The sequence below is a fragment of the Oncorhynchus gorbuscha genome, linkage group LG12 (assembly GCF_021184085.1).
Source record: "Oncorhynchus gorbuscha isolate QuinsamMale2020 ecotype Even-year linkage group LG12, OgorEven_v1.0, whole genome shotgun sequence".
In the NCBI taxonomy this organism is placed as follows: domain Eukaryota; kingdom Metazoa; phylum Chordata; class Actinopteri; order Salmoniformes; family Salmonidae; genus Oncorhynchus; species Oncorhynchus gorbuscha.
Window position 1 is genome coordinate 44,256,691 of NC_060184.1, and position 20,503 is coordinate 44,277,193.

At 43.4% G+C, this 20,503-nt stretch overlaps 1 protein-coding gene across 1 annotated transcript in view; it reads right to left on the reverse strand.

Annotated features, from left to right (window-relative positions):
* Window positions 1–1,956: 1,956 nt before the first annotated feature.
* LOC123991040 (forkhead box protein O3-like) overlaps window positions 1,957–20,503 on the reverse strand; it is a 50,490-nt gene continuing 31,943 nt past the window's right edge. The window contains exons 2-3 of the mRNA XM_046292175.1: window positions 3,857–5,340; window positions 1,957–2,951 (exon numbers count right to left, since the gene is read on the reverse strand). Coding sequence (XP_046148131.1) covers window positions 3,889–5,340 — 1,452 coding nt within the window. The 3' untranslated portion in view covers window positions 1,957–2,951; window positions 3,857–3,888. The remainder of the gene's footprint in view (window positions 2,952–3,856; window positions 5,341–20,503) is intronic.

Consider the following 20,503-nt stretch of genomic DNA (forward strand, 5'->3'; position numbering starts at 1 on the left):
AATATACACAGATAGCTTATGGTTTTGCTCAATAAAAACAAAATGGCTGCCAGTGGGGGTGAAGCCTGACTGTACAACCTCCTGGCCTCTCAGCGCCACCCTGCTGTTGCTACTTCTATGGCTACGGCTCAGCAGGCCGCGTAGGTAAAACGCACAGATCGCTAGAGCCTGGACTCAAACACAGTTTACATCATAGCACCTGTTATGGTGTGTAAATGTACACAACGCAAGAACATAGGTATTCATTTTGGCTACATATGCTGTACTACACGTCCTGGATGCAACCTTCCAATTAGCTAAGAAATAACGGCTAAACTCCCCCCTCCTCCTCGGCTCTTCCTTTAACTTGAAGCTTCCACTGCAGTGTACTTTACATAGATCCATGAGAGATTATTTATTTAATTTTCCTTTTTTTACAGTTACAAAGTCTGAAGTTTACATACACTTAGGTTGGAGTCATTAAAACTTGTTTTTCAGCTACTCCCCAAATTTCTTGTTAACAAACTATAGTTTTGGCAAGTCAGTCAGGACATCTACTTTGTGCATGACACAAGTCATTTTTCTAACAATTATTTACAGACAAATTATTCCACTTATAATTCACTGTATCACACTTCCAGTAGGTCAGAAGTTTACATACACTAAGTTGACTGTGCCTTAACAGCTTGGAAAATTCCAGAAAATTATGTCATGGCTTTAGAAGCTTCTGATAGGCTAATTGACATAATTTCCATCAATTGGATGTATACCTGTGGATGTATTGGAAGGCCTACCTTCAAACTCAGTGCCTCTTTGCTTGACATTATGGGAAAATCAAAAGAAATCAGCCAAGACCTCATAATTTTTTGTTGTTGTAGACCTCCACATCTCTGGTTCATCCTTGGGAGTAATTCCCAAATGCCTAAAGGTACCACGCTCATCTGTACAAACAATAGTACGCAAGTATAAACACCATGGGACCACGCAGCCGTCATACCGCTCAGGAAGGAGATTACGTCTCCTAGATGAACGTACTTTGGTGCGGAAAATGCAAATCAATTTCAGAACAACAGCAAACCTTGTGAAGATGCTGGAGGAAACAGGTACAAAAGTATCTATATCAACAGTAAAACAAGTCCTATATCGACTTAACCTGAAAGCCCGCTCAGAAAGGAAGAAGCCACTGCTCCAAAAATGCCATAAAAAAGCCAGACTACGGTTTGCAACTGCACATGGGGACAAAGATCATACTTTTTGGAGAGATGTCCTCAGGTCTGATGAAACAAACATAGAACTGTTTAGCCATAATGACCATTGTTATGTTTGGAGGAAAAGGGGGGAGGCTTGCAAGCGGAAGAACAACATCCCAACCGTGAACGATGGGGGTGGCATCATCATGTTGTGGGGGTGCTTTGCTGCAGGAGGGACTGGGGCACTTCACAAAATGGATGGAATCATGAGGAAGTAAAATTATGTGGATATATTGAAGCAACATCTCAAGACATCAGTCAGGAAGTTAAATCTTTGTCGCAAATGGGTCTTCCAAATGGACAGTGACCCCAAGCATACTTCAAAAAGTCAAGGTATTGGAGTGGCCATCACAAAGCCCTGACCTCAATCCTATAGAACAGTTAAAAAACATGTATTTTTTTAACCTTTATTTAACTAGGTAAGTCAGTTAATAACCTATTCTTATTTTCAATGACGGCCTAGGAACAGTTTGTGGGCAGAATTGAAAAAACGTGTGATAGCAAGGAGGCCTACAAACCCGACTCAGTTACACCAGATCTGTCAGGAGGAATGGGCCAAAATTCACCCAACTTATTGTGAGAAGCTTGTGGAAGGCTGCCTGAAACATTTGACCCAAGTTTAAAAAATTAAAGGCAATGCTACCAAATACTAATTGAGTGTATGTACATTTCTGGGAATGTGATGAAAGAAATAAAAGTTGAAATAAATCATTCTCTCTACTATTATTCTGACATTTCACATTCTTAAAATAAAGTGGTGATCCTAACTGATTAAATGTCAGGAATTGTGAAAAACTGAGTTCAAATGCATTTGCCTAGGCGTATTTAAACTTCCGACTTCAACTGTAGATACACACAAACAATTACCAATCTATCTGTATAGTATTTGGCTAAGGATAATTGTACATCATTATTATTTTTTATTATAAGTCATTTTAAAACTGGAACTAATCAATCAAACTCATGTAAAACAACAACATCTGAAGTGCATGGCGTTATGTTTATGTCATCATCGCTCCTAAGGGGCTATGGAGTCTTGTCATTTTGGGGGATGTTTGCGTGTGTACCGTGTGTGTGTTGTCTGCAGATATTGTCTCCTTCCTTCAATTGAATCAATACTTTTTTATACAAACAGGTGTGGTGCAGATACAGTGATGATGTTAAAACAGGAATTTAAAACAAAAATTAAATATTTGAAATCACTGAGTGAAAACAGAGGGAAGATGTTCAAGGTAACTCACCCCAGAAACCACTGTATTAGATTTCACACAACATTACTTTTAACTTTTTTCACCTTTCAAACAGGAATTACTTCACTGTACATTACAACCTTGCTTGCCACATTTCCCGTTTTCCCATCCCAAAATCCCTTCAAATACACAAAACAGTCTCTCTCTCTCTGAAATCTGTCCAATTAATTTTGTCCCGACTGGTATTTTCTCAAAGGAAGATTGCATAATTCTGAGATGAGCTTGTTGTGAAGATTTCACATAGTTTATTTTTTATTAGTTTGTATTGCAGAAGGCTTTGAGTAACTGACAGTAGCGTCTTGTGAGTCTGCGTCTTTGAAATCATTCATGGTTGGTCAGAGTGGGAGCAAAAGTAGGTTTCTCTAGAGGAGGTCTTGTGTAAACAGAGGGTTTTTATTCCACGTTGTGCTGATGGCAGGTTTGGCAAAAAGGACATTTTGTGTCTGATCTTCTCATGCTTTACAGTTGGGACCTGGAGAGAGGGAGATACGGGAAATGACATCAGATCTAAGTGAATGGGATGCATTTATAATCATAATTAAATATCAGATTATTACCCAGCAAAAATGTCCACATTGGCACTATGTGGGCCTAAATATTGGCCCCATGTAAATTTCTTGTGGACAGACTATGTAAACATAAATGGTACCGTAGATAAAGGGTGGTGTAAAGAGAGAGAATGGAGCTTTTCGTTCCAGTTCCAATACTTGTTCTATCTCTTCTCTTAACACGTATGGACCCAGAACTTAATTCAGTGGCTGACCAATTACGCAAGACTTCCCAAATTGGGCCAATTTGCTCATTGGCTCCATGTTGGCCCCCAAGGCATTTGCCCAGTGTGGCCCAGTGTGGATGGCCCATATCTGGTGAAGACACCCCTCACTTTACCTGAAGTAAGCCCATCTGTTCCCAGAAAACATGTCTAATTTGGCACAACGTGGGCCCAATACAGGCATAAATATTGGGCTGCCGATGCACTTTTTCTATTTAAAAGGAATTTATTAAATTATTTATTTATTACAATTTAATAACTGTGTGGGCTAGCCTGTGTTAGGCTGGTGTAGGCTAGCCCATGTTGGGTTTGGTGAGGGCTGGTCTGTGTTGGGCTGGTGTAGGCTAGTCCGTTTTGGGCTGGTGTGGTCTAGCCTGATCCCACCACCGAATACCCTGGGCCAATGGGGTGGTTTTTGCTGACTAACTGTAATCCAAGTGACACAGTCCAAAATTACTTTCAAGGAACATGCCAAATCGATAAACATGCTTTCACTATTCTCTGCTAGACAGCTAGACAGCTAGAGACAGACAGAAAATCACATATTCTCTCTCTCTGGCACCAATGGCAGTCCCAGATGTACACAGACAGTGACATGGACTGACCTGCTCCGCCACCTCCAGAGCGAGCCCCCCTCTCAGCCAGGGACCCAGTTCTGAGGTCCCTGCTTGGTACTGGTGAAGCTGCCAAGGTTGGCTCCGTTCAGGTTGGCCAGAGACTCAAAGTTAAAGTCCAGGCCATCTGCGTCCATCAGCTCATTTCTGATGATGGACTCCATGTCACACTCCAGGCTCCCGTTAAACATGTCCAAGTCCAGGTCAGTGGGAAAGCGGTCGGGGCCTAGCGAGCAGATCCCACCACTGCCACCAGCGCTCCCGTTCAGGAAGAGAGACGAATCAATCTGCATCATAGAGGATCCGTTGGATCCAAGTCTCAGTGGAGAGTGCAGGAGCTGCTGCTTGGCGTTGGCCTCGTTGTTCAGGCTCAGACCCCCGTTCAGGGTCCTGAGGGAGCCCTGGTTGTGGTTGTGAGGGTGCAAGAGACCTCCCTGCCCTCCCTGTCCAGCAACCGTGGTCCCAAAGGACATCATGGGGTCGCTGCAGAGCATGAGGCCTCGCCGGGAGTTCTGGGAGATGACGGCGGCGGCGCTGGCCTGTGACATCAGCGGATCGGACTGGGTCATCATGACGTCGCTGTGGCTGTGGCCCTCTGAGTTGAGCAGGTCCTGCAAGGTCTGGCTGCCGAAGCGGGAGATGCAGGAGAAGGATGTCTGCTTATTCTCCTGGATGGTCTGCATGGGGGCGGGCCGCAGGGAGGAACCCGCTGCGAGGGGCCCGAAGATGGAATTATTGTAGCCGCCGCTGCTTGCACCATTAGAGGGGGACGCAGCGGAGGGAGAGGCGGCTGAGGAGGTGGAGCCCAGCCCGACAGGCTTGGAGCCAAAGCTGAACCCGGTGGATCCTCTCTGGGTGGTCGGTCCGGTTGGGTTGGGGGCCAGAGTAATGTTATCCAGCAGCTCATCCATCAGGTCATCCGCCAGCCCGTCGTTCAGGTTCATGGTTCCTGCCAGGTCTGCCAAGCGAGGCAGCTCTGCGGGTACTGCCTTCCCATTGGGTGTGGGGGCGTTCCCGGGCGACAGCGCCCTGCTAGGGCTGGAGTATAGCATGGGCGACAGCGGCGGTTCATCGTCCGGCACCTCGTCCAGCTCTGGGTTGGCTAGGATGGGCGAGAGGCGCCCGCTCAGCGTGCTGGCGTTGGAGTTGGTGCGTGAGCGGAAGTCTGTCCAGGCATCCAGGTCCTCACTGCTCCGTGATGTGGGGCTGCCCGGCCACTTGGAAAGCCCTGAGGGGCTGTCTCCGCCCCCCTCGCCTGCCGCCACTGCCTGGAGGGCCGCCTTCTTCTTGGCTGCACGGCCGCGGGCAGACTTGGTGTACTTGTTGCTGTTGTCCATGGAGACAGCACGGCGCCGGGGGGCCTTCCCACCTTTTCCTCCCTCCGGGTTTATCATCCACCAGGAACTCTTTCCCGTTCCCTCGTTCTGGACACGGATGAAACGACTGTGGAGGGAGAGGTTGTGCCGGATGGAGTTCTGTCAGAGAGATTGAAAAGAAAGAGCGAGACACAGAGACACAGAGAGAGAGAGAGAGAGAGAGAGAGAGAGAGAGAGAGAGAGAGAGAGAGAGAGAGAGAGAGAGAGAGAGAGAGAGAGAGTTAGAGAGTCCACTACAGTGCTCAAAATCATTGAAAAGTAATTAAGCACACAATGCATGTAATCAGTATGGAGTATTCATGTTATTTTTCATTTTCCCATCAATGATTGTATGAATCATGTTCATTAAGTCCAGGAACATTGATTTATAAACCACCCATTGAGTTTGTACTCAATGTTCTTTGAGACGAGCGCTGCTAGAAGAATAAAGCTTTGACTGTTCATTCCCTGCTGAATGGAACGCCACAGATAGCAACACATGAATAACATGCAGCAACAATTAGCATTGATGTTCCTATTGTAGTGTGTGCATGTACACACACACACACACACACACACACACACACACACACACACACACACACACACACACACACACACACACACACACACACACACACACACACACCATGACATTGCGTAACAGGCAGGTTTTGAAGTGTGTGTGTGTACTTGGCAGGGGTATTGTGAGTCATCGCTGGTGTGTATTGATCTGAGACAAGCTCCTTCATGTTCAGATCAGAGTTGGGAGACACACAGCAGGTTGTGTTATTCATCATCAAATATTCAAACAGTTTGTTTTTATAGCAGGGATAAGCCTACATCAGGGATGGGCAACTGGCACCCTGTGGACCAACATTTTTTTTAATAATATTTTTTTTTAAACTCAGTCGGGGTCTCAACTTACTGTTGAGAGTTAAAATAATAGAATACACAAGGTGCAATCCAAATGCTGGTTGTGCATCAGAAGCAACTTAATTAGACCATATCAGCAAACATTTTTTAGATTGGTAAATTAGTCTAGCGGCAAGCTATCTAGACTTAGTAAGCATGGTTCGAAATACTGACCGGGGTGGGGCCCATTGATCATCAGCTATCATATTAAAAACGGCAAACATTTTCATCCACCCTATGACAAAATATGTAGAATTGCAGGAAATTAGCTGTAAAACGGCAAACATTTTCTCTCCACCCCATGGCAAAAGGAGTAGAATTACATGAAATTAACTTTAAAAATGTAAATGTTCTTTGCTGTCATGAGGGGGGGCCGCTAAAATGTTTTGCTCACAAGATTATGATTGCATAATGGTACCAGTAAAATTAAAGGCACCATAATACCATACCACTCACAGCATCCACATGTCCATCACACCACACACACACAGAAGATAACACCCATCTATCTGTGGCCATTTCAGCTGACATTTTTTTTTTATATATAGATTTTTTACCTTTATTTTACTAGGCAAATCAGTTAAGAACAAATTCTTATTTTCAGTGACGGCCTAGGAACAGTGGGTTAACTGCCTGTTCAGGGGCAGAACGACAGATTTGTACCTTGTAAGCTCGGGGATATGAACTTGCAACCTTTCAGTTACTAGTCCAATGCTCTAACCACTAGGCTACATGTGTTCATATACAGTACCATGGCCCATTTATGATGGAGTAATGAACACACACTCTCTAACCTCACATATCATCACCGGTCAAGGGAAGACTGTAAGAACAAAGCTCCAGACTCTACTGGTCTATTGGTTACATCCTCTACACACAGGATGAATGGACATAACTACTTAATAATGTGTGTTATGTGTGGCTTACACATAGAGTGCATGGTTACTCCACAAACAGTAAGTTTTATACCAAACATGTTTCAACACACAAAAATCTTGGTAATTTTACTGATTATAAATAGGGAGGCAACCCAAAAGAACTGACCACATTGAGGTACTGCAATGGATATACATCCATGCCTCTTTCCAGTTTCTTTCCAAACATATGGTTCTCTATGGGCCCTGAGAGAGACTGGGCTTTTGATATGTGAACCGTTTCAGGAAACTAGGCGTATGTCGCAAGTCACGATTTTACAGGAGAGCCATTTGAACATTTACATTTGATTTTCAAATCAAAGTGCGTTTTTTTGCAGAAATGCCTTCTGGAACATGTGAACTTTCATGTGCCTTAATAACAAACTTGTATGCCATCTGTAAATACGAATACAATTTTTAAATTACGAGTGTAGTTAGTTTAGCCAGAGAAAAAGCCAGCAACCTTCCATCTAGCCATGATTGGCTGAGATAATGAGTGGGCTGGACATGCCGAGAGAGGAGTTTGGATTGGTCTGCCATATAGAGAGGGCTTATATCTATGTGAGCTCTCAGTCTGTGTTGGTGATCATGTCGAACAACACCGTATAGTGTAGTGGAGCTGCATGAGTGTTGCTCTCCACTTTCTAGAGGGTTGAGTTTTGAAATCAGTGGAATTAGAGTTTGATAGCTAAAGAGATGGAGAAAACACCTGTCACCAGATTACATCTTCAAACCAAGGGCAACCGTGACATGGCATCCGTGACATCACGCATGATGATGTATACGGGTAAGATAGCTAGCTACATGTTTAGATATTACACATTTCTAATTTTGACAGAAAGTGGTTTCAAGCTAAATTGAACTGTTAGCTAGCTAGCTAACGTTAGCTGGTTGGCTCCCTAGCTAACGTTACATTTATGATGTTATTATTCATATCCCAGAACCGTTTGCTAGTTAGAGCTTAATGTTAGCTAGCTACATGTCTTAACTTCTCTGGCCAAAAGCCAGGGAAAATGCAGAGCGCCAAATTCAAATAAATGACGATAAAAATCAAACTTTCATTAAATCACACATGCACACAACGCTACACTTGTTGTGAATCCAGCCAACATGTCAGATTTCAAAAATGCTTTTTGGTGAAAGCAAACAATGGTATTATCTGAGGATAGCACCTCAATAAACAAAGAGAGAAACCATATTTCAACACTGCAGGCGCGACACAAAATGCAGACAAGTCCCAAAAACATCACAAATGGTCCTTTTGTTTGATTAATTCCGTCAATATACAGTGGTGCAAAAAAGTATTTAGTCAGCCACCAATTGTGCAAGTTCTCCCACTTAAAAATATGAGAGGCCTGTACTTGTCATCATAGGTACACTTCAACTATGACAGACAAAATGAGAAGAAAAAAATCCAGAAAATCACATTGTAGGATTTTTAATAAATGTATTTGCAAATTATGGTGGAAAATAAGTATTTGGTCACCTACAAACAAGCAAGATTTCTGGCTCTCACAGACCTGTAACTTATTCTTTAAGAGGCTCCTCTGTCCATAGAAAATCTTTGGAGGGAGTTGAAAGTCCGTGTTGCCCAGCAACAGCCCCAAAACATCACTGCTCTAGAGGAGATCTGCATGGAGGAATGGGCCAAAATACCAGCAACAGTGTGTGAAAACCTTGTGAAGACTTACAGAAAACGTTTGACCTCTGTCATTGCCAACAAGGGGTATATAACAAGGTATTGAGATAAACTTTTGTTATTGACCAAATACGTATTTTCCACCATATTTTGCAAATAAATTCATTAAAAACCCTACAATGTGATTTTCTGGATTTTTTTCTCATTTTTTCTGTCATAGTTGAAGTGTACCTATGATGAAAATTCCAGGCCTCATCTTTTTAAGTGGGAGAACTTGCACAATTTGTGGCTGACTAAATACTTTTTTGCCCCACTGTATATCCAAAATGTCAATTTATTTGGCGCGTTTGATCCAGAAAAACACCAGTTCCAACTTGCTCGACATGACTACAAAATATCTCAAAAGTTACCTGTAAACTTTGCCAAAACATTTCAAACTACTTTTGTTATACAACATTCGGTATTTTTTTACGTAAATAATTGATACAATTGAAGACTGGATGATCTGTGTTCAATACAGGAAGAAAACAAACTGAAGCTAGCTTTCTGGTCACGCGCTTCTATCTAACAGTACACTTCAAGTGACCCTCGTTCAAGATGGCCGTACTTCTTCATTACACAAAGGAATAACCTCAACCAATTTCTAAAGACTGTTGACATTCAGTGGAAGCGATAGGAACTGCAAAAAGGTCCCTTAGAAATCTGGATTCCCAATGAAAACCCATTGAAAAGAGTGACCTAAAAATAAATATATATATCTGAATGATTTTGTCCCCGGGGTTTCGCCTGCTAAATAAGTTATGTTATACTCACAGACATGATTCAAACAGTTTTAGAAACTTCAGAGTGTTGTCTATCCAAATCTACTAATAATATGCATATCTCATCTTCTGGGGACGAGTAGCAGGCAGTTGAAATTGGGCATGCATTTCATCCGGACGTGAAAATACTGCCCAGTCACCAAGAAGTTAAGCTAAAGTGTAGAACACCCGTTGAATATGGCCGGTGTCAGTAAAAGTCAGCAAAAAAGCGTAATGAAATTGTTGCCAGCAGAGCTTGTTAGGCTGTTTTTATGTTATCCAGAGGTAAAGAAATGTATTTTATTTTACTTTATCTAACTAGGCAAGTCAGTTAAGAACAAATTCTTATTTTCAATGACGGCCTAGGAACAGTGGGTTAACTACCTGTTCAGGGGCAGAACGACAGACTTGTACCTTGTCAGCTCGGGGATTTGAACTTGCAACCTTTCGGTTACTTGTCCAATGCTCTAACCATCGTCAAGTGTGCGCTCCGAGAGCAAAACGAGATGGGTGGGGGTAAAGCTTAAGCGGGTGTGAACCATGCTGAATGGTTGTAGACAAAGAAGGGCTCTCACTAGATACCAAAACATTCAAAGGCCATTATCTCAAAAGTGAGTTTACAAGTTTATCTATTTCAAAGCAGAATTACTTTTCCATTGTTGTCAAAAATGCAGTGCAAAATATACCATACCATTTTGTAGCCGTGAGTCTCTACCTTTATCCAATGTAAAAAGCACAATTAAAAATGTTGCTACATAAGTTCAAATCCAGGTGGTGAGTCATATATCCATAGAAAAACAACCTAAACACCATCCAAAACATACACTTTTTTTCACATTATATCTTTGCATGTTTTTTCTCTGCCCCAAAACCGAACAGATTATTGGGTTTGAATCAGAGAGAGCCAAAGTTTTTTTTTTGAGAGTTGAGGGCAATAGCATTACTGAGTATGCTTTAAATGCCAGGATGTCATATTAATTTAGGCTTTATTTTTCATTGCTTCATCTAGTAGAATACATTGCACACTATTCACACCCACGTGTTTTTGACAAACGAACGAATAGCAGGGAACAAGCATGATTGCGCATTAGATGACGCCTTCTCAGTATGGATGAGTGGTAGGTTGACATTTGTTTCTTACTGCACACATTTTTACTAAATGGTAAGTTCAATAGTATGTACTATTAGTACACAGTATGTTGTTTTACTAAGTAGTAGGCAAGACTTCGGCCACGGTGTGTATGTGTAGGTCTGTCCTATGAAGTAAGATGAGGCGAGATACCAAGGAAACCAGTGTTTACAGCCAGACAGCCAGCCAGGCAGCATCTCCAGAGGTTTGACGTAAGGCTGCTTTATTACAGCAGCTAAAAACAAACAGCACCAGAATATACACACTCCCACACTAAGTGTTTACAGATGCTATGAGCTAAATGAATGAAGGAAGAACGCTTAAAGAATTCTTGAAATAACTCGATACATCAAATTATAAAGAGGTTGGGGGTGTGAGCAGAGAGGGGGGAAAAGAGGGAACAGAGTGAATGGAATCTGAGGTTCTCTCCCCCTGTAAACATATATCTGCCAGCTCCTGACACTTAATACATTCTCACTCTTTCTCTCCCTTCTTCCCTCGCTTTCTCCACTCCTCCCTCTCTCTGCCAACACTGGAACTCTTTAATATTTCCTCTACCCCCCCCTTTTCCGTACCACTAAAAAGTAATTGTTAAGAGAGGGTATAATATGTGTATGTTTGTAAGTGCGTGGTTTGTGTGTGTGTGTCTGTGTGCTTGCGACACTGCAGTGAGAGTACAGTATACGTACTACACTTGCTCCTCTGGGTTATTCCCAAAGCCCATTAAGAAAAATTAGACAGTAGCTCTGATTCATATCTCTCTCTCTCTAACTCTTTGTCTCTCTCTTTCTTTCTTATACACACACACACACACACACACATACAAACACACACACACCTAAACTAACTACACAAATACACCCTTTATCCCTACTACTGACACGACGCATAAATACAATGTATGACTGCACATGTATACACATTCTCTACAACATCTCCTCAGTTGTCATCTCGTCACAGTTGTCATCTCGTCCCTTTCCACGCCTGTTCCGTAGCTAATGTTTAACTGACAGATTCTAATGCATGTATGTATGTATGTATGTATGTATGTATGTATGTATGTATGTATGTATGTATGTATGTATGTATGTATGTATGTATGTATGTATGTATGTATGTATGTATGTATGTATGTATGTATGTATGTATGTATGTATGTATGTATGTATGTATGTATGTATGTATGTATGTATGTATGTATGTATGTATGTATGTATGTATGTATGTATGTATGTATGTAGACACCAGCTGCAGCTAGAGCTCTGGAGCACAGAGGACTTTTTGTCCATCAGCAACATGTGGGAACAATTAATCACTGTCAGCAACCACGCTAGGAATCCCCCCACACACACACACACACACACACACACACACACACACACACACACACACATTTTTAAGAGGCTTGTATGAAACAGTAATATTATAGTAATACTGAGCTCTACAGTCTCTACCACTAGGAGTTGTTTAAGTTGGTTTCATCATCCAGCTAAGCCTCATATGTGACTTGGAAGAAAAGGACGAGCGGTCTGTCCTGTCCTAAATCTCTCTGCCGGCCTCCAATCTCTCTACACCTCCCCGCCTATCCAGTATTCTAACCCCCCCCCACCTTCCCTTCTCCTCCCCTGCTTTACTGGTTCAAAGCAAGACTGAACCATGCCTTCAGCCACAGGGGGAAGTGCTATCTCTTTCCTAAAAGACCTGCCCTACCCTCCGAGGTTATGTAACACATGCACACACAGACTGAAAGCTCTTCACACCCTGTATAGCAGGAAGTGTCCAGGTCGTGAGGTGAACATCAGGCTGGGAGGCTGGGCAGGGTCAAAGGTGAGAGTGCACTGAGGTCGTTGGTAACTCCTCTTACACCATTACTTCGCCTCCAGACCTGCTCTGTCAGCACTGATTACTTGGGTTCAGTGACCTGAGCCTTACACCTCTGGGTGTACTTTACCTCCCTTGCGTCAACGGACGGACGCCGTCCGGTGACGCAAGGGAGGTAAAGTACACCCAGTACGTCCGTCCGTCCATCCGTCCGTCCTGCCTGCCTGCCTCAGTTTGTATGATGGCAATTTGCAAATACTCCAGAATGTTATGAGAGAGTGATCAGAGGAATTGCAAATGAACTGAATCCCCAGAAAATATTTCCACTGCATTTCAGCCCTGCCACAAAAGGACCAGCTGATATCATGTCAGTGATTCTCTCGTTAACACAGGTGTGGGTGTTGACGAGGACAAGAATGGAGGTCACTCCGTCATGCTGATTGAGTTTGAATAGCATACTAGAAGCTTCAAAAGGAGGGTGGTGCTTAGAATCATTGTTCTTCCTCTGTCAACCAAGGTTACCTGCAAGGAAACATGTGCCGTCATCATTGCTTTGCACAAAAAGGGCTTCACAGGCAAGGATATTGCTGCCAGTAAGATTGCACCTAAATCAAACATTTATCGGATTATCAAGAACTTCAACTAGAGCGGTTCAATTACTGTGAAGAAGGCTTCAGGGCGCCCAAGAAGGTTCAGCAAGCGCCAGGACCGTCTCCTAAAGTTGATTCAGCTGCGGGATCGGGGCACCACCAGTACAGAGCTTGCTCAGGAATGGCAGCAGGCAGGTGTGAGTGCATCTGCACGCACAGTGAGGCGAAGACTTTTGGAGGATGGCCTGGTGTCAAGAAGGGCATCAAAGAAGCCACTTCTCTCCAGGAAAAACATCAGGGACAGACTGATATTCTACAAAAGGTACAGGGACTCAGTATTGGACTGCTGAGGACTGGGGTAAAGTCATTTTCTCTGATGAATCCCCTTTCCGACTGTTTGGGGCATTCGGAAAAAAGCTTTTCATGTGTGGGGTTTCTTATCATCCAAAGGAGTGGGCTCACTCACTATTTTGCCTAAGAACACAGCTATGAATAAAGAAATGTACCAACACATCCTCCGAGAGCAACTTCTCCCAACCATCCAGGAACAGTTTGGTGACGAACAATGCCTTTTTTCAGCATGATGGAGCACTTGCCATTTGGCAAAAGTGATAACTAAGTGGCTTGGGGAACAAAACATCGATATTTTGGGTCCATGGCCAGGAAACTACCCATACCTTAATCCTATTGAGAACTTGTGGTCAATCCTCAAGAGGCGGGTGGACAAACAAAAACCCATGAATTCTGACAAACTCCAAGCATTGATTATGCAAGAATGGGCTGCCATCAGTCAGGATGTGGCCCAGAGGTTAATTGACAGCATGCCAGGGCGGATTGCAGAGGTATTGAAAAAGAAGGGTCAAAACTCTTTGCATGTAATTGTCAATAAAATACTTTGACACTTATGAAATGCTGTAATTATACTTTAGTATTCCATAGTAACATGTGACAAAAATATCTAAAGACACTGAAGCAGCACATTTTGTGGAAATTAATATCTGTGTCATTCTCAAAACTTTTGGCCACGACTGTATAAGGAGAGAGAGGGATACAGGACTGGTCCTCTTAGGTCTGCAGGCAAACAACAAAAAGTGTCACCAACAACAGGTAAAACACCCACCCACCCACCCACCCACCCACCCACCCACCCACCCACACACTGATTCCTCACAAAGACCAGTCAAAAAAAAGCCCATGATCTGGGGAATTTTCACATGTAATCCATAGAATAGTCCTTTGGAGGAAGGGTTGTTGACATATATTTGACATTTGTATCTAAAAGAGTTGTGCAAAAGAGGGATTAAGGAAAATAATGGTTGTGTGAGAGAGGAGAGATAAATGCTTTTTATGAGTGTTTTATTGAATTTTCTGGTGTATGTCCTATGTGTAATTTGTTTAATTGTAAGATGCAGGGCTCCCTTGCAAACATTGGTCTCAATGGGACTCCCTGTTAAAAAAAAGTAAATAATAATAACATAGAGCGAAGATGCGAGAGAGACAGAAAGAGGGAGAGAGGGCTAACTGTATGTTCTTGAGAAGATGCAAGAGAGACAGAAAGAGGGAGAGAGGGCTAACTACGTTCTTGAGAAGATGCGAGAGAGACAGAAGGAGGGAGAGAGGACTAACTGTACGTTTTTGACACGAGGTGGATTATAAATAAACTACAGGCCAGGCACTGATACAGAGGACAGGAGAGTTAGGACAAAGTTATTTATATTGTAACCCTCCGTGCGCACACACACACACACACACACACACACACACACACACACACACACACACACACACACACACACACACACACACACACACACACACACACACACACACACACACACAAACTCCCAATTCCAACTGCCCTGAGTTCTGGAGAGTGAAGAGAACATTCCATTCCATTCAACCAAACGTGCTCTTTCCCAGCCTGGGCTGGGCATCGCTCCACTTATTTGTGTGTGTTTAGGTTGTGTGTGTGTGTGTGTGTGTGTAAACTGTACATGGATCAAGAGGTCAGGATTGTGAAAGTGGTCACACTCTATTCTGGCATTCTCCTTATTTTCTCTCTCTCCCTCTCGCTCGTTCTCTGTCTCTGCACATTGCATTTACATTTGACTAATATACTACTGTCATGAAGTTGGCCTGGGGGTAGGTTTATGACAGTCATAAATACCTCTTCCCCCTTTTTCCTCTCTCTACCCTACTGATGTGACATTTGAAAATCCCTTGGTTAACAGAGATTTTGGCAAATTCAGAAGGTGGAGTGAAATGAACTATATTCTGGTAATCCGACCAATTGAACATATGCGGTGGTACTTAATGAATATGATGTCAGTTTGGTTGTCATCTGAGACATTCTCATCGATGATACACATCAGAGTTATCGGATTCACATGGAATTGTTGTTCAATTGAAACGTTTGAAAATAAAATGATTGGTGAAAAGATTCAATGTAATTTTAGCTTCCAAATGAGAGATTTGGGCTTTCATAAGTTTAGGGCTCTGCTCAATCAGTGGTCCACCCCTGTGAAGAGACATGGGTTATAAAACTTTTCAGACACACTCTTCTCGCTCTACTTTAGAAAGCCTTGACGAAAATGTAACCTCCTGTTCCAAGTATGTGAGGTCTGCAGCCTCTGCGTTAAAAGGACTAACATGTTAACTACAGAACTAATCCAACCTCAGCGTGAGCTTTGGTTGCGAATGGAATGAACTTTGAACTCTTATTCATAACAGAAGTGATACCTCCTAGACGTTGAGTTAGCAACAGCAGCTGCAAACGCGGGCTAGGAAAGAACAGACCGAGTATTCCGTCTACCACACAACGACGTTACTACAGCGCATCCAATTGACCACCAGAGACATTCTTCAAAGGATAAAGGACTCGGTTTGGCAACACGGTCTTCCATTTACCACCAACCTACCGAAACGCAGCTCAGAGTAAATATTTATTGCATTTTTCTTTTCCAAATGGGCGGTAATTTAGAATGTATAAGATACTGTATTTACGATAGCACAGCTTCTCCCTTTGTCCCTCAGTCTTCCCGCTCTTTCACTCAAACCCAGCCCCCTTTCTTTTGTGTAACCAGCTGTCATATCTGTTCCGCCCGCCAGGGACGTTTTCCTTTATGACGTAATTTGTAATCAAGGTATGATTAATTCTTTGTATATGTAATTCTGTGTGATTAGTTAGGTATTTAGTAAATAAATAATTAACCCCAATATTAAATTGCTGATTCAATTTGTTAGCCAGGGTTTGTGAAACTTTCAGATGAGACTGAATTAAGGTGACGATTAATATTGACTGCTATTGATGTAAAATATTACTAGGTCTTTAAGAGTTTATTCGGAAGATAACAGCTCTATAAATATTATTTTGTGGTGCCCCGACTCTCTTAATTAATTACATTTACATGATTAGCTCAATCAGGTAATATTCATTATGGAGAAAGGATTTTATAGAATAGCATGTCATATCACTTAATCCGGCATAGCCAAAGACACGACACTACATTCATACAACAATAGTCCAACCCACAAATAAGCACACACAAAATAATGTACACATGAACAGGAAACTCTCAAATTGTCCACAGATCTCGTTCACTCCAACAGGGTGGGCCCCTTTCTCTTTTCACAGTCCACAGGACATGATCCTTTAAGAAGCATGGATCATTCTCCTGCCACTAAGAAGCCTGGCTAATGTGTGGGTCACACACAGTCATGCACACACACACACACACACACACACACACACACACACACACACACACACACACACACACACACACACACACACACACACACACACACACACACACACACACACACACACACACACACACACACACACACACACACACTCTCTCCCGCCATTCATCCCGTCCTGAGCTCAGTTTTGCATAAGGCCACATGCTCAAAGACCATGTTTACCCTCCGTTTCCTCCAATCAGGACTGCCCTGAGAGGGGGTGTTGGCTGATCAAGCCCACCTTATCTAACCAATCATAGCACTAAAAATCAGGCATGGTCTGTCACATTGTCCTGGTGGCCCTCCTGTAGGTCAGTGCGTTTCAAGATCCCAGTCTGAAAACGTGCTTGACTTATGCTGTCGTGAGTTACTGCATACACCCACACATGCATAAACAGAAATATCTACAGTGTGTGAATGTGTTCACAACATACACAGCACAGTAAACATACACAGACCGTATGAAACAAAAAGCTCCCTTAGTTTAGATCCATTCTGTATAGATCCCTTCTGTATAGAGTCTCAAATCTACCCAAAGCTGAGAGAATCAGCTCCCCTCAGCAGTAGAAAACATAACGCACGGTATCCTGTGCGTTCATTCGTGTACGGCTCAGTATAGTTCTCTATGGGACGTTACAGTTGGCCTTGCTGTGCTCTACCACCAGAGTTCCCGACAGAATGTCCCACAGCCAAGGCCCTACCACGCTTGCCAAGAACACACACAAGCAAGCATGCACGCAAGGATGGAAGCACACACACACACACACACACACACACAAAGCCTGCAGATCATCTCCACAGATATAGAGAGAGACAGAGAGAAAGAGAGAGCAAAGCGAGAGAGGGGAGAGAAAAACAGACAAAGAGGCAGACCAACAGACACGTGCACCAAAACAAACAGATGGCTTGCTTCAGATGTAGAAAGACTCGAATAAAGATATATTTATTCTGTCTCTGGAACAGTATGTCTCCATTATGAGGCTCATCCAACGGTTCTCTCAGCAAGATCTGCTCAGTGGCCATCCACAACTCCCACCGTGTTTAAACAAGTCAATATCAAGAGCGGTATTTAAAGTCTGATGTGTGTAGGGTGTGCCACCTCCAGATCTAGCACCATGGTGTGAGCTGATGGTGTGAGTATACAGCCTGTCCTGTTTACTAACCATCACACCATCTATTTCAACATTTCACAATCTAAAAATAGAGAGCTCGATCAGAGTGCAAGTCAGCCTGGGTAATCATGTGATGGCCCTGGCCTATGAGTGAACTAAGAACACACACGTACAGACTGAGACAGAGAACATACTGGTCTAGAGAGAGAATGATAAACTACGTGAATAAATGCACTAACAAAAACAATAGGGAAGTCCAGAGGCACGCGGTCTCGGGAGTGTCACACACATACACACACACACACGTATGTGTAATTGGACTTTTCCACATGGATGGTTGATTAATGAGATCTGTGGAGCGTGTTTGTGTGTGTGTGCTCTGCAGATTCAGAGAAGCATGATGCCTACATGATTGCTGTCCCATATGAGAGAGGGAGATGTAGATTGAGGGGAGAGAAGGATAACATTTCATATTAGGAAAGAAAGGGCGTGAGGTTGCTGAAAGGAAAGAGGGAGGGAGAGGAAGGGGAGAGAGAGGAGGTCCTACAGCACATCTCAGGGGGAGAGGGAGAGAAAAGAAGAGTAGGAGAGAGTTGTACAGTTTGTCTAGTCAGGAGAGAGGGCCTCTACCATTGAGGGAGAAAATGAAGGTGGAAGAATAGAGGGAGAAGTGAGGAAATGCAGAGGTCAAAGAAGCGAGTCAAGTCTGTGGGAGGGAAGGAAGGAGGGAGTATTTTAAAAAATGTGTTTAGAGGTTTACTACCACTATAAACACTGCTCTGCCCTGGCTGTTTCACACGTCTGTGTGCGCCCCCTCCCTAAATACCCTCCTTTCCCCGTACCCCCGCAATGCTTCTGATTTCCTAACCGCGTCCCGAAAACGACAGCATTCCACCCCCCTCTGTGTCCTCTCATTTTTTCAACCATTCCCGGATATTAGGTCTTGTTAATGCCATCTCCCCCATCCACACACACATACTAAAACATACACAGCCACACACACAGTTAAAATATACAGCCTCAGTCACACACACACACACACACACACAGTTCCGCAACAGTTCCATTCTCTGACCCCCTCTCTGCGTTTCAGCACGTACTTTCCATTCATCTACATTATGTCACCCTCCCTGATTTATCCCTCCCTGTGTGTGTTTGTGGTCTTGTTCTTCTATCCTTGTGGGGACCTGAAATCCCCAAAAGTCCCAACAGAGATAGAATTTTCCTTGCTTTACTATCCCGTAGGGCCATTCCCTTCCCCCACAAGGATAGAAAAACAAGTTTGTGTGACATTGAGGTGTACGGACTCTTTGATCCTGTGTTTCCGTAACACACTCTCCTCTCACCTACATCAAGTGCTTTCTTTGTCCAGGTCAGATGGAAGGGTAGCAACAGCTGAAGTAAGGTATGCTAATGTTGGGTGCAGTTCAGTTCAATTACCTATATAACCTCCAGTTAGCTAGTACTGGAGGCAGTAGGCCAGCACTCCTCAGTTTAGTTGTCTCAGTATTTAAAACATCAATACATCTCTATTTGACTGGTGGTAAATGTAGCTCCAGTGTGTAGGAGGATGCAGTCTTTGACATAACATGTAGTGTATGCGTTTGACTGGGAGTGCGTGTGTTTAGGGGCTTGGGGTGCGTTCCTCTGATGCTTTAGCCGTGCTGGAGGCTGGAGGACCAGCTCATCTGGTAGAGATTAGTCTGGGGGCCCCTAGCTAGCTCTCCTCCTGGGGCTCCGCTCTACTGTTACTGGGCCTGGTTCAGTCTAAAAACATCCTGGACGTACAGAGTACACGAGCTACAGCAACACACACACAAACTGAGAGACGCGCACAGCTTTTTCAGGAACATGGTAAAGACATTATATGAATGAGAGGTTACCATAACTAAAAAAAGTGTTGTCCTTGTTATCTGGTAGTTTTCATTCTTCCCCACACCTAATGGCTCATATTATAATTATCTCCGTGAATGAGTTTCATCATCGCTCTTTGAAAGAGGGTTTATTTGATGCACACTCAGGGTTGACTGGTCTGAGGCTTACTCTGTACATGTGAAATGTCACAGCTGTAATGTTAAAGGGATACTGCTAGCAGATACCCATAGACTTCCAGTCATTTCACTAACGCATTGACTAGCATTGGCTCACGAATCTACCGCTTTCTTCATACTAGACACAGAGACATAAACATGGTATCCACGAGCTCATCTGACTCTGGGGAAGAGTTGAACAAAGATATTGCCAAAGCCAGGAAAAAAAATCCCTTTAAGTGTCAGTAAGGGTCACTGATGGCTGACTGGTTCAGTTGATCTCAAACATGCCTGACCCTGACCTACATTCACCCCCTGCACAATAACTTTCTGCTCCGTTTCAGTGTGTGTGTGTGTGTGTGTGTGTGTGTGTGTGTGTGTGTGTGTGTGTGTGTGTGTGTGTGTGTGTGTGTGTGTGTGTGTGTGTGTGTGTGTGTGTGTGTGTGTGTGTGTGTGTGTGTGTGTGTGTAAAGGCTCAATATGTGCTGAGCTCAGCATTTTCAGGCCTGTCAGTTTCATTCCTCCCCCACACACACCAGCTGAGCAGCTGCAGGGGAGAGGGAAAACTTTGCAACAGCGAGCCTTTATC